Raw genomic sequence first — 13,523 nt, forward strand, 5'->3', positions numbered from 1 at the left:
TAGTAATCTCAAGGTGTTGCTGAGAAGTGCAGAAATTTTTAGTTATTTCAGCCAGATACCTTTTAGCAGCACTGGGACTAGGTCATAGCTGTCAACTTTTTCCTTTTCTTGCGAGGAATCCTATTCGGAATAAGGGAATTTCCCTTTTAAAAAGGGAAAAGTTGACAGCTATGGACTAGGTGCCTTAGAGCAGGCACGTCCAACTCCGGAGAGACTGCGATCTACTAGTATATATAAAAAAATGGCAGTGATCTACTCATTGTCATTGTAGGGAGGAGCAGCGAGGGTGGGTGGAAAGAAGGAAGGGGAAGATTGCACGGAGGAGTTGAGTTTTTTGGGGGGGAGGAATGACCAGAGTTGTTCAGCTTTCGACCGGTTGGACATGCCTGCTATAGACTACCATTCCCACACCAGCAGCCCTTCCCAACCGCCTCGCGAAGCCGGCGAAGGGGGCGGAGCCAGGCGCTCAACGTCCGGAGAAGGGCGGGGCGTGACGGGCCGGAACCCCCGCCATGTTTAGAAGGTCTCTGCCGCTTCACACCCCCACCCCCGCCCCGGCTTTCTGACATCTCGCGAGGCTTGCCGAGGTGGCTCCCGCCCTGCAGCGCGCCACCGCCGCCACCGCCGCCGCCGCCTCTCCTCCCCCCTCCCTCCCCGCGCGTCCCTGTGTGTCAGTTGCTGGCCGGTAATGGCGCCGGGCTGGCGGCGGCGTTGCCGCTGAAGCCGCTTCTGGGCCCGCCGCCGCCGCGTCCCCTCAGCGCCCTGTTCCCGGAGGATTACGAGATGAACCGGCTACCTCACCCGCCCCGCCGGGAAGGGGGAGGGAAGAACGGAGACGGCGGTAGAGCAGGTGAGGTGAGGCCTCCCGGCTGGCTGGCCGGCCCACCGGCCTCGACCCTGGGACTGGCCCGGAGGCCGAAGCCCGAAGCGGGGTGGTGGTGGGCTTTATGAAGGGAGGGCGAGCGGAGCCGGGGGTGCCGGGTCGCTTCCCTTCCTCGGCCGGGTGTGGCGGCCCGACTGTGGTGTCGGTCGGTGTTTTCTAATAGCGGGGGGTTCCGCGGGTTAACCTCTCGTGCCCCGCTTCCCCCTCGCTTTCCCTCTCGCCGCCCCTTATCTCTCTCTCTGAGGTTCGGCCCGGGCTGTCACTGCTGCTTCCTGGTTTAAAGGGACAAGTTCTCCCTTCGGGTTTCCTGTTGGCCGTATGCTGGCCCTGTTTTCAAAAGCGCTGCCTTTTAATTTCAGGGAGCCCGCCCTGTCATAGATTGTTGTTGTTGTTACTACTACTGTTGTTGTTGCTTTTTGTTTGTTAGTTACGCGTCCCGGCCGTTGTGTGGAATTCAGTTGTGGGGAAACCCAGCCAGATGGGTTTATATTATTATTATTATTATTATTTATTTATTATTCAAAGTGCCAGCTGACGAACATGAAATGTTGCGACTGGGAAGGAGAAGAAATACATGTGGGCTCAGAAGTTTGTGCAGAAGCGATGCCATTTCTAACTTTGGGATTCGGGTTGCAAATTGCCATTTAAGCCACAGGGAGGATGCATAAGGCTGTGTTTGTGCACTGGCAGGTACCCCGGGCACGCATGTTTGCCTGTGCACTTTTAAAAAGTAAGATGAGAGAGAAAGAAAAGTCAGGTCTCTTCCGCCAAGAAATGTAAAGTCTAAGGGCTCGATATAAGCCATGCACTTCTAAGGCTGCACTTTGCATGTACACATCAGGCCCATTAGTCTAAAATACTTCTGAGTAATCATGGATTTGGATCCGTTTGGGTGTCCGTTCATCTCTCATATAAGAAGTGTTCTGCTGCATCAGATCAAAAATACATCCAGTCCAGCACCCGGTTTCTCACCTTGTCAACCAGATGCCCCAAGAACCCAACAGAGTTTGAAGGCAACAAACTTTTTCTTGCTGTCTAGCAAATGGTAGTCAGCAGTAGCATACTGCTTTCTGAATGCGGAGGTTCCATTTAGCTGGCATGCCAAAAGACCTATATACTTTATGCATCCGTCTAATCTTTTAAAGCTGCGTAGGCCAGTGGCCATCACTGTATACTGTGGCAGTGAATTCCAGATCATGTATTGTGCAAAGTAAAGGTTTCTCTTATCTGTCCTCAGCTGTCAGTTTCATTAGGTAACTTGAGTTTTGGTATTCTAGGAAGTGGAGAAAAAGTTATGTCTCCATTCATAATTTTATAAGCCTCTATCATGCCTCTTAAGCGTCTTTTTCGAGGTTGAGCATCCAGGACTGCACATAATATTCCAGATGTGGCTGTGTCTTGAATTCATCCACACTATTGCACTGCCAGACTTAAGAAATTGATTGAATGTGACTGCTAGCATTGAATTCATGGTTTTATTTTATGCTGCACACTGACTTTTTGAGCTTTGCCTCAATATTGCTTTCCTAGTTAGTCACTTTTGGTTCTGACCCCATCATGAATGTCAGCGGTGGGGAAGCTTTTTCAGCCTGAGGACTGGTGAGTAACCTTCAGGGCAGTGGATAGGGCCAGAGCCCAAAGTGGGCAAGACCAAAGCCACATCTATCCACCCATATCCCATTCACACACATCTGTACACATACACACACACCCTGATTTGGACAAATTTATATAGAGAAGAAGATTCCCTTTCTCAGTGCTCAGCACAGGGACACACTGAGTTGCTGATGCGGAAAGAGATTGTGCTCTTTCTCCATTGGCTGTTCGCTGCATTTCTGTGATGGGTGCTGAGAAGCAGGCTTCGCTTTTTCAGCGTGCAGCACAGAAACAGAGTCAGCTGCCAGTGGAGGAAGAGAGCCATCTTTTTCCATAAGCAGCAGGATTCTACAGCCACACACCCCTTCCCTGCTTCTCAGCTGCCAAACCTCTCCTCCACCCCAACCCCAAATCTCCCACAACCACAGCAGCTACTCAGCAGCCACAGCTAAGCTGAAGAGGAGAGAAGGCAGCCTAGAAAGTGGGCGAATATACCAGATGGGGAGGCCCTGTGGATCTCCTCTAGCTCATAGGCAGGTTTGGCACCCCTGATGCATGTGAAGTTTGGATTTCTTTGACCCATTTTGCATTACTTTTTCATTGTTGATCTTTTTAGTGGTTTTTAGTGTCTGTTCACCCAGTTTGGAGAAATTCTTTTGATACTTGGGATTTCACCATCTGAATAACTTGGTGTCATTTATACAGCTGGCTTCCTCGCTTCTCATCCCTGACCCCAGATCATTTATGAAAAAAAGTTAGTTAATACTATATCAAAAAACAGATACATGTTTCTGTAGTGTAGCAACACTGGAAAGCACCAGAACCATGATATTTTTGGTTCCATCAATGGAGACAGGTGATATGTGGTGTGATGGGGTTGCAGGGAGGTAGTTTGAAAAAATATGTAATTTATGCAGGTTTAACTGGAATTGACTTTGTCTGTCTTTTAAACTCCATTTTACTGACTCCTATGACAACTCTAATTTCTCACCTATGGTCATTCCAATTTCTTCCTCCCAATCTTTCAGATGAAACCCCCCCCCCCCCCCCGCTTTCCTTCTGGCCCCTCACTATTGCTCTGTTTTCTGTTCAGCTGCTCAGGTGCCATCTGAGCCCTGGGAAGTGCATGATGCTAAAAGAGGAACAGAGTGTCACTCTTGAAACTTCCTCCATCAAGTATATATGTTTATTTTAAAGGAAGAGTGGGAAGATAACCATCCTCACCACTTCATGACAAAGGGGGCAATGAATGGCAGGGTGTTTGTGTGTGTTTCAGAGGCTTCACAAGCAGAAGGGACAATACTCAAGAGTACCACTGTGCCCATGGGCTGCACATAGGCAACTCCTGGTTTAATGATTATGTATGCGTAATCATTTTATCTTTATTTATGATTCCATAATCTACCAGGAACTGATGCTGACCTGTAAATTCTTGAATCTCCCCACATCTCTATAAAATGGATGTCATGTTGGCTGTTTTGTCCCCCTTATGAGAGGTTTGGATTTTAGTAACAAGTTGCCTTTCCCCAGTCGATCAGGAGTTTCTTATCTGAATTCTTTATGATCTCTAAAGGTGTATTCCCCTCAAACTCCGTCACTTGTTAAAAGTTAGCGTCAATTAAAAATTGTTTCCCAGGAGGCATGCCCAATAATCTACATTGATGTCCTTTTGCTGACACATGAATACCTTTATCCAGGAATTGTTATTGGAATTGATACTGTTATTCTTGTCTGCTGTTCTAGGCATTGTTGTGGCTTTATTGTTTTTATTATGTTATTTTATTTTCTATTTTTGTTCTAAGCTGCATTGGAAAAAAAATATTGAAGGATGGCTTAGGAACCCATTCAGTAAGGTGCCCCCCCTGACAATTTCTATGGATTTTGCTGCTTCACTTTCATAATTGGTCTTTGCTTTAACTTCCTTCATTGGCTTCATTGAAATCAGTGGAACTTAGTGCTATCCTGTTCATGTTTATTCAAGATAATTCCTGCTGTCTTGAAGCTTATCCCTTGCATAGAATTGCAGTTGAGCAGCATAGTCTTGTTTACTTAGAAATAACTTCTACTAAGTTATTTTTAAAAATTCAGTAAAATACTACAGATGCAACAAAAATCTCACTTTAAGTTTAGGAAGAAAACACATATTCTGAACTACAGAAAGTGAACATGGAGTTATCCTTACGTTTCATAGACAGGTGACATGAGTTTGAAAGAATAGTTGCTTGCCATGGACAAAGTGAGAGTTCAACTGGGGTGAGATCCTGGCTCGCAGCTCACATTCTTATTCATGTGACAACCCTATACTGGTTGTCAGCAGTGCAAATGAACAAATACCTATGGCTCTGTTTTTTAGGAAATAGCTTAGTGTCTTCCCTACAGTTAAACTGGTATAACAAATATTAATCTGGACTCTGTTGGTTTTAAAGTATTTATATGCTGCTTTTCATCAGCAAATATTGCAGGATGGCTTATCCATTTTGGAAGGAGTCATAACTATTTTTTTCAAACAATATTCCTGTTACTGTATAAAACTTTAGCCGTATGCCTTCAATTGTATCTCATTTTGCTTCCTCTTGCCTTACAAATGGACACAAAGCTTCACAGCTACGCTTTTCAGCTGACAGAGTTACTCTGTGCCAAACTAAAAGAAGGCACCAAATAGGGCTCTGATTCTATGCCCTGCATGGCAATGGCATCCTAAAGGCACAGAAGTGAAGCGTATGCCTGATTCAGTGTGTTCTCTTCTGCCTTCTATCCCAATATTATTGTGGGTATATTCATAGTATTTATGAATACTATGGGAATGGGTAGCGCTGTGGTCTAAACCACTGAGCCTCTTGGGCTTGCTGATTGGAAGGTCAGCTGTTCGAATCCACGTGGTGAAGTGAGCTCCCGTTGCTCTGTCTCAGCTTCTGCCAACCTAGCAGTTCGAAAGCACACCAGTGCAAGTAGATAAATAGGTACCACAGCAGTAGGAAGGTAAATGGTGTTTCCGTGCACTCTGGCACTTGTCACGGTGCTCCATTGTGCCAGAAGTGGTTTAGTCATGATGGCTACATGACCTGGAAAGCTGTCTGTGGACAAACACCGGCTCCCTCGGCCTGAAAGTACCCCCTGTGGGGGTAGGGGCGGGTTGGGGCGGGGGTGCCCGGTATGCCGGCGGGCTCGCGGGGGCGTCCCTGGGGGGCGCGGCGCGCCACCAGCCCCTATGGACGAGACGGCCCTGAGTCAGATACCACTCTAAGAGTGGAACTGAGAAGCCCACAGTTAAATCTTACTTCAACAAAAGAACAAAAGAAAAAAACCCAACTCTTACCATCAGAAAGTTCTTCATGATGTTTAGCCATGCAGAGCAGGAGAAAACAAACTTGCTCCATCTACCGTGTGACAGCCCTTTAGATGTTTGAAGATGACTATCATATGTCTTCTCAGTCTCCTCTTATTCAGGCTAAACATACCCAACTCCTTCAACCATTCCTCATGAAGCTTGGTTTCCAGGCCCTTGATAATCTTGGTTGCCCTTCTCTGCACACATTCCAGCTTGCCAATATCCTTCTTAAATTGTGGTGCCCAGAACTGGACACAGTAGTTGAGATGTGTTTTGACCAAGGCAGAATAGAGTGGTACTATTACTTCCCTTCATTGGGACATCATATTTCAGTTGATACAGCCTAGGATAGCATTAGTTGTTTTTTGCTGCTACATCACACAGTTGACTGATGCTAAACTTGTGGTCTAACAGGACACCTAGATCCTTTTCGCATGTACTGCTGGCAAGCTAGGTGTCTCCCATCTTACATTTGTGCAGCTGGTTATTTCTGCCCAAAATGTAGAACCTTGCATTTGTCCCTACTAAAAATCATTTAGTTAGTTTGCGCCCAGTTCTACAATCTCTTAATGTCACATTGAATCCCAGTTCTGTCTTCTGCAGCATTAACTACCCTCCCAGTTTGGTGTCTCCTGCAAATTTGATGAGAATCCCCTCAATTCCTTCATCCAAGTTTATAAAGATGTTGAACCTGGGGCAGAACCCTGAGGCAGCACCCCACTTGTCACTTTTTCTAGGATGATGAAGAACCATTAGTTGTGCATGGTGTTCACTTTACCCTTTGTATGCACTTGTGATTTTGTTTTATTTGATTTCTCAGTGAATATTTGTTTGTGTTTTAGGTGAATTGACAGGATGTGGAAGAGCGAGTTGAATGATGTGCCTTTACAAAATCCAAGGTCATTCAAGAGTAGAATCACCGTCAGAGGTTCGGATTTATTTTGATGCCTACGTTTGAAAGCAGTTTTGCCAGACTCTCTTAAATTTTGGCAGCATGTGCCTGTGTTGTGCAGTTTGCCATGCAAGGCATAATGGCTTCTAGATCTGCTTTGAAATACTGTTTCTGGGAAAGTGGTCAGATGATGTTGGCTTTCTTTCTTTACTCCCAGCTTCTGTTAATACGCATTCAGGTTGCCACTTTCAAACTTTGCAATAAAAATTTCTTTAAAGAGTGTTGAAACCACAATTGTCACAGCTTTTAAGGGAAGCTGCATTTTCTCTGACTAAAAATCCTCTTAAAGCTGTTTGCATATGTCCTACAACTAGTTGAAAATAAGCTGTTCAAAGTAAAGGAATCATAGGTATAAAAAGGTAGCAGAAGCAAATTATTTTGACTACCCAACTAAGTCCTTTTCCTTAGCATCTCTCTTAATAAGCCAGTGCTACTGCAGTTTTGACTGCTTCTTTACATGTTATCTAATTTCTGTGCAGTTATCCTATGCACTTGGTATCACTGCAATAAGTTACAAAAAATATAATCACATAAATTAAAAGGTAAAGCACAAGCTTCTGAATGTTTCTCTCTCCCAAAGAGAGAGAATGATAATGTCAAGCAATTATGCATGCAAGCAAAAAATTCCTACTATAACTGAGTTATACTCATTTTAAAATATTATCGAAGCATGCAAAATATTTGCCATTGAAGCAGTGTTCAAAACTCCCATTGTTCTAGGTGCATTTTGCAACAGGGAATTTCATTAGTGTGAGCAGTTTCTGAGCTCTGGACGCAGTACTGTACCTAAGATTTCAGATTAAAAAACTGCAGAGTAGAAGGAAAGGAATATTCCCCCCTCCACCCCGCACTTCCAGCTACTCTATGAAGACAGGAGAAGAGACCCTCTTGAGAATATTAGGGGTTGGGCAGGGGAAGGACTAGACCATGTGAAAAATGAACATAATATTTTAGCTGCAATTCATTCATTTTCAGCTTTGTATTCTTGTTATAAAAAAGCATGCCTAGACATTCCATTGTTGCACCCATAACCTAGGCTTAAGGTGCCATTTAGCTCCTAGCTTTCATATTTCAGTTTCTAACAGTGCATTGAAACTATCATGAAACTAACAAACTTGCTTTCATTTCTTTGTGCAGTCTTAACCACAGCACGGGATGCTTTTTCACAAACTAATGCAACAGTAAGTATTATTTCAGCAGTGAATATTTTAGCAATATAAGCCACATTTGGATGATCGCATACCTAGAAGCCAAAGAGGTGAGCATGCCTTTTGCCTGCACGTATGGTTCCATTTCTCTTCCATTTGCAGTGCAAGCCATCAAACAACGAGGTCTTTAGTTAACCATAGTTGACCAGGATATGAAACCACGTTTTGAAATGTGCAGGCAGAAGGTCTGCAGTAATGATTATCTGAGCCAGATCACTGTGTTATAGAAAATTTGCCTCAAATCCCAACTTTTGTAAGTTACATGTAACATATACCATGAAATGATAAGCCAAATATAATATCACACACACAGGACTTTTTTCAGCCAGAACTCACTGGAACTCAGTTCCAGCACCACTCAGGTGGGTGCCATTGCCATTATAATAGGAGAACGGAGGCATTCATAGTGAGTTCCAGCACCTCGTTTGCTAGAAAAATTGCATTGTGTGTTTGTGCCTGCACACACTCACACACACATAAAGCACTCTCTGATAAATCCTGCAAGGGGGGGGGAAAGCCTCTTCTGTCCCATTTGTTATCTAACAACTCAGTTTTATGCCTTGACACTGTCACCAGATGCAATAGGATCAGAAATAGATTTCCATATTGGAATTGGATGCATTGAAGTTGGGACCACCCTAGCAGCAGAAAATGGGTGTTGCATTGATACCTGACTCAATGCAAGTGTGCCACAGTAATCATGTTTGAGATTCATGGCAAAGGCAGTGTATACAATCCTAGTACCTCAACAGCTTTGGGGAAAGCCAATGTGTGACCAGCCCATGAATTTCTTGAAAGTGAAGAAAATGTATTTATTTGGCAAGGAAAACATCTGATTGATTAGTCCTTCTTTCACTGGCTCATTCATCTGCATGTGGTGGGAATGCGCCAAAGTTTTTTTTCTTTTGGAAAAAAGTATATCATGAAGCAGGCCTTATCACAAAACAGGATATCCTTTTGGATCCTAAAATGGCACTTTCACCACATTATTCAGAAACTGCACAACAAATTTCCCACAAAGATCTCATTACTCACCTGACAACTGCTGCACGGCTTACAATGAAAGACTCTAAATGCAGATCTGTTTGAGATCTGAATCTCACAATTTTGCAACTTAATGGACAAACTGACAACTCATGGCTGAGAGAGTCAAACAAACAAGAAACTCACCACCTTGGCATAGTTTTACTACCTATGCAACATCAGTAGAACATGGCTATAAGCCTCCAAGAAGACACAACAATTTGTGGAATGACAGCTTTGTTTAAAAACAAAAATGGGTTAAAAGTTAAAAGTAATTATACAGTAAAGACATATGGTTCATCTGTGAGGTGGAAGTATTGTGTGTGTTTGTGTTCTGTGTATGAATCACTGTTTATCATCAATATATATTGCAAATAAAGAAAAACACAATTGAAAGAAAGAAAGAAAGAAAGAGGGCTTTGCATTAGCTGCAGCAGTGTAAACCACTCTTGCAGTCCCTGAAATCATTTTTATCCTTTCCCCCCTCCTCCAAGTTGAGCAGCCAGATGAACAGGAACTAGTCTAAAACTACTGTACAAGTTTCATTCCTAGTGCATATATTTCAACATGAGCAAATATTAAAATATATTTGTCTTATTCATCTTTGGAAAATGCCACTTATGTTTTCAATGAAAGCTACTTTGAACTCAACTTCATAATCTAACATGGGCTCCACATAAGAGGAGACTAATGATTGTACAAAGTTACAAACTGAACTCCATTCTACTTTGACTGGTAGGCATTTCAGCCTTCTTTTATAAATCTATCCAATCTGTACAGCTGTGGCTTCTCTGCTTTTTTGTGGATGTGAGAAGTGATCTAAATATTTAATTTCTAATACACATATTTCTTATATATCAGCATCTTAGTTGCAACACATTGAGAATAAATTGGAAGTAGCTCCTAACAGCACAGCTGTCTTGGAGTCTGTCATGGACAGCAAGAAGCCATCTGCAAGTACTACCAGGAAAATAAGTCGGAAAGGTATGTATTTGATTAGAAGAGTCATTCCACAAATAAGCTTGTAGGTGGTTCACAATCTAAATTGGGATGCCCATCTCACACAACACAGACCTTTGGCAAATTGGAAGACTTAAAAGATTTGGCACAGGAGGCAAACCTTCTGTGATGTAGAATGGTAAATGGTAGGTGCTCTCAACTTCTGCAATAAGAAGATACCTCTTCTAGGAAGTTCTTTCTCTTAAATTTTTGTTTTGGCACTACCATTGTTGACTGATGCTTAGAAGCACCATAAAGAACAAAAAGAAAGATACCATTTGGGGCAGTTTTTAGTACTCATTAACCAGGTGCATTCTTTCTCAAAACTTGTAATAGCACAGCATTTTATTTTCTGCCACGATTTTGGCGTGCTTTAACACTAAACAAACTTCTGTTTTGCTCAGGTTGGGAATTGCCGATCTATGTAGCTACCCCTTGGTTATTGAAGTGTAGTGCAATGTTACTATGGTTTTCTGCACCTCTTGACTCAGTTTTTTGTGTTTCTGTGTCCATTGGACTTTTTATTTATCTAACAGCTTTTAAAATCCCATCTTTCCAGTTAAATCGTCCAAGATGGCTTACATCTATAAAATAACAACTTATTCTTTAGCCCAAAATCTTGAAATATGCCTCTGTTATGACATTATCAGTGCACATGTAGCCTTGGTGATAGTATGGTAAAGGTAGAGTATCTTGGCAACAGTGTCTGCGTTGTCATAATAGATTGGTGGTCACAGCTTTTCCATTCTGACATCAGAGTCTATGTAAAACTAAGGTGCATTTGTGTTAGATGGTTGGAGTCGTTTGGCTGGAGTCTGTCTCATATCTTTACTCATCTGCTGGATGAGTATTGCCTTGGTAATGGACTGGATGAGAGCCAATAAACTGAAGCTCAATTCTGATAAGACTGAAGCTCTGTTAGTGGGTGGTTCCCTAGACCTGATGGATGGGAGGTGGCCTGCTCTTGATGGGGTTAACACTCCATCTGAAGGAGCGGGTACTTAGCTTGGGGGTTCTTCTGGATCCATTCCTGTCACTTGAGGCTCAGGTGACCTTGGTGGCACAGCGTGCCTTCCAACAGTTTTGGCTGGTGGCTCAGCTGTCCCCCTATAGGGATAGCTTAACTTCTGTTGTCTACACTCTGGTAATCTTTAGATTAGATGAATGCAATGTGTTTTATGTGCGGTGTGGCGGAATAATGCCTGCTGATGATTCAGATTCATCATGGGTTAACCTATCACTCCCATGTTAGGTAGGTGTTCCCTGGGAGGTGGAGCTAGTTGGCATTCTAAAAGGAGGGGGAACAACCGTTGAAAGGCAGTTGGGGGGTGGAGGGTTATAGAGAGAGAAAAGGAGAGGTTAGCCTTTGGGGAATGCGAGGAAAGGTCATCACCGTTACTAACGGGATGCAGGAAATATTATAACGAAGCTGAATTACATGAGAAGAAGATTTGTACCAGGAATAACCCGAGACATCCATGTTTTCTAGTTACCTAATAAAGTTAAATGTGCTTAATGTTCGTTGACTCTGGCAGTGTATCAGTACCTTAAGAGGTGTGACTAAGAGGAGAGAACAAAGCTTTCCCGTGGAAGAGGAAACTGTTTGCTTCTGCTCCTGTCATACAGAGGGCTGGGCAGTGAAGCCAAGTGTGCCACTTATTTGCCTAAAGGGAAGGCAAACTGCAGTAGTTGGGAACCCTGGTAGGGAGATCCCACAGGTGGCAAGAGGTTTTCAAACGTAGAGCCCTAAGATAACTCCCGTATGAACACTGAAGGATTCATCCTAGTCGTCAGTGAAACCTAGGGAGTGTTTCTGTTGTGGAAGTATTGAAGGGGGGGGGGAATAGGATCCCTCACATGGGGCTGCCTCTGAGGATGGTTTGGAAACCTCAGCTGATGCAGAATTCAGTGGTCAGTTGCTCACTTGGGCAAGACAGCTGGAGCATACAATGACAGTCCTGGCCCTCCTGCACTGGCTGCCAATTAACTTCCAGTCCCAATTCAAAGTGCTAGTTTAACCTATAAAGCCTTTTGTAGCCTAGGATCACAATGCTTCAAGGACCAGCTTTCCCCAGATGAACGGATCTAGATCCTGTGATCATCATCTGTGGCTCTTCTTTGTGTGCCTCTTCCAGGCAGGTTCTGAAGGGGGGAAACATCAGAACAGGCCTTTTCTGCAGTGATTCCCCATTCATAGAATGCTGTCCCCAGGGAGGCTCATCTGGCAACATTGTTGCGCATCTTTAGGTGCCGGGTGAAAACTTTACTCTTCAACTTGGCCTTCAGCTGTTAATCAATTTATGGCATTTTAAAGTGGGGGGGGGGTATTGCCCTTTTTTCTTTTTCTTTTTTACTATTATTACATTATATATTTTGTGTTTTATGCTGTAAACCACCCAGTAGGCTTTTGATGAATGGTGGTATATAAATTTAATAAACCATTATCATTATCATCATCATGCCTTTGGGAGTGTACCATAGGACTTTGAGAAAGGCAGAGCCAGAAGGTATGCACAAAGAACAGCAGGTGCTGGTCTTTTCCTTGCAACCAGATCTCATAAGCAGTTCATTGGCACAATAGTTAAGGCTTTTCAGTTACTGGCTCACAGGGCTGTGGCTGCTTCCCCACACAACTCATTTTTAGTGCTTTAAATGTTCCCTTTGCCTCAGCATTGAGGCTAGGGAAGATGGATGTTCAGTGGAAGGCCTCATTGAAAATACTTTGAGATTGGAAGCTCAATTTTAGCTTAATTTTAAACTAATACAATGTAATCCATATAATATGATTCCCTCTGGGAATGATGGATGTTCTGCTGCCATTTAGACAAATAGCATAAAATCTGTAAAAATTCTTGCTCATAAACTTTCCAGCGAGGGGGGGAAATGTGGACATTATTGTTGAATCTTATCTGTTGACTAGGAAGTGAGTTCACCAAGTTGTCCTTTAAGTGTTCTTTTGAAATACAGGCAACCCCCAAAATACAGGCTTTTCATATATTTTACAAAATTTTAAAATAAGTTTGTTACTTTACTCCAGTTCCTTACCATTTATTTCCGAGCACTTGATCCTATGTTCTAGAGGCTCTTGAGGAATTATTTAATGTACTACTGAGTGCTAATTGATCACACACACCCCGTCCCCGTAAGATGCATAGAGGATTCCTTGGTTTCTGCTTCAGCTTCCAGGTCTTCCAGCCAGAAGGAGAGGTCCCTTCGCTGCCCCCTTCGTGCCACCACTTTGGATAGCAATGTTGGAAAGAGTGGGCATGTTGAATTTCATGAACCCCTTGTGGCTTCTTTCAGGTCAGTATAAAATAAGAGGAAAGTTTGCTAACTCGTGGAATCAAACCATAAGCACAGAACCTGCCGGTTTTTAATGAACAAATATTTATTAACTTCCTATCCCACCTTTTTGATCAAAGCAGGATTTTGTGAACTGGACATTGAACAGACTGTTGAAGATGTCAGTTAAATGAGTGGAGGGAAGGGAATTGGCTTACTAACTGCGTTGTTTGTTAGAGTAGACTGTTAGGA

At 43.3% G+C, this 13,523-nt stretch overlaps 1 protein-coding gene across 1 annotated transcript in view; it reads left to right on the forward strand.

The window, feature by feature from the left end:
• The first annotated feature begins 630 nt into the window (after positions 1-630).
• CEP350 (centrosomal protein 350) overlaps positions 631-13,523 on the forward strand; it is a 66,531-nt gene continuing 53,638 nt past the window's right edge. Inside the window, exons 1-5 of the mRNA XM_033151309.1 lie at positions 631-850; positions 6,650-6,735; positions 7,897-7,940; positions 9,860-9,974; positions 13,169-13,292. Coding sequence (XP_033007200.1) covers positions 6,663-6,735; positions 7,897-7,940; positions 9,860-9,974; positions 13,169-13,292 — 356 coding nt within the window. The 5' untranslated portion in view covers positions 631-850; positions 6,650-6,662. The remainder of the gene's footprint in view (positions 851-6,649; positions 6,736-7,896; positions 7,941-9,859; positions 9,975-13,168; positions 13,293-13,523) is intronic.

This window comes from Lacerta agilis, chromosome 6, assembly GCF_009819535.1.
Source record: "Lacerta agilis isolate rLacAgi1 chromosome 6, rLacAgi1.pri, whole genome shotgun sequence".
NCBI lineage: Eukaryota > Metazoa > Chordata > Lepidosauria > Squamata > Lacertidae > Lacerta > Lacerta agilis.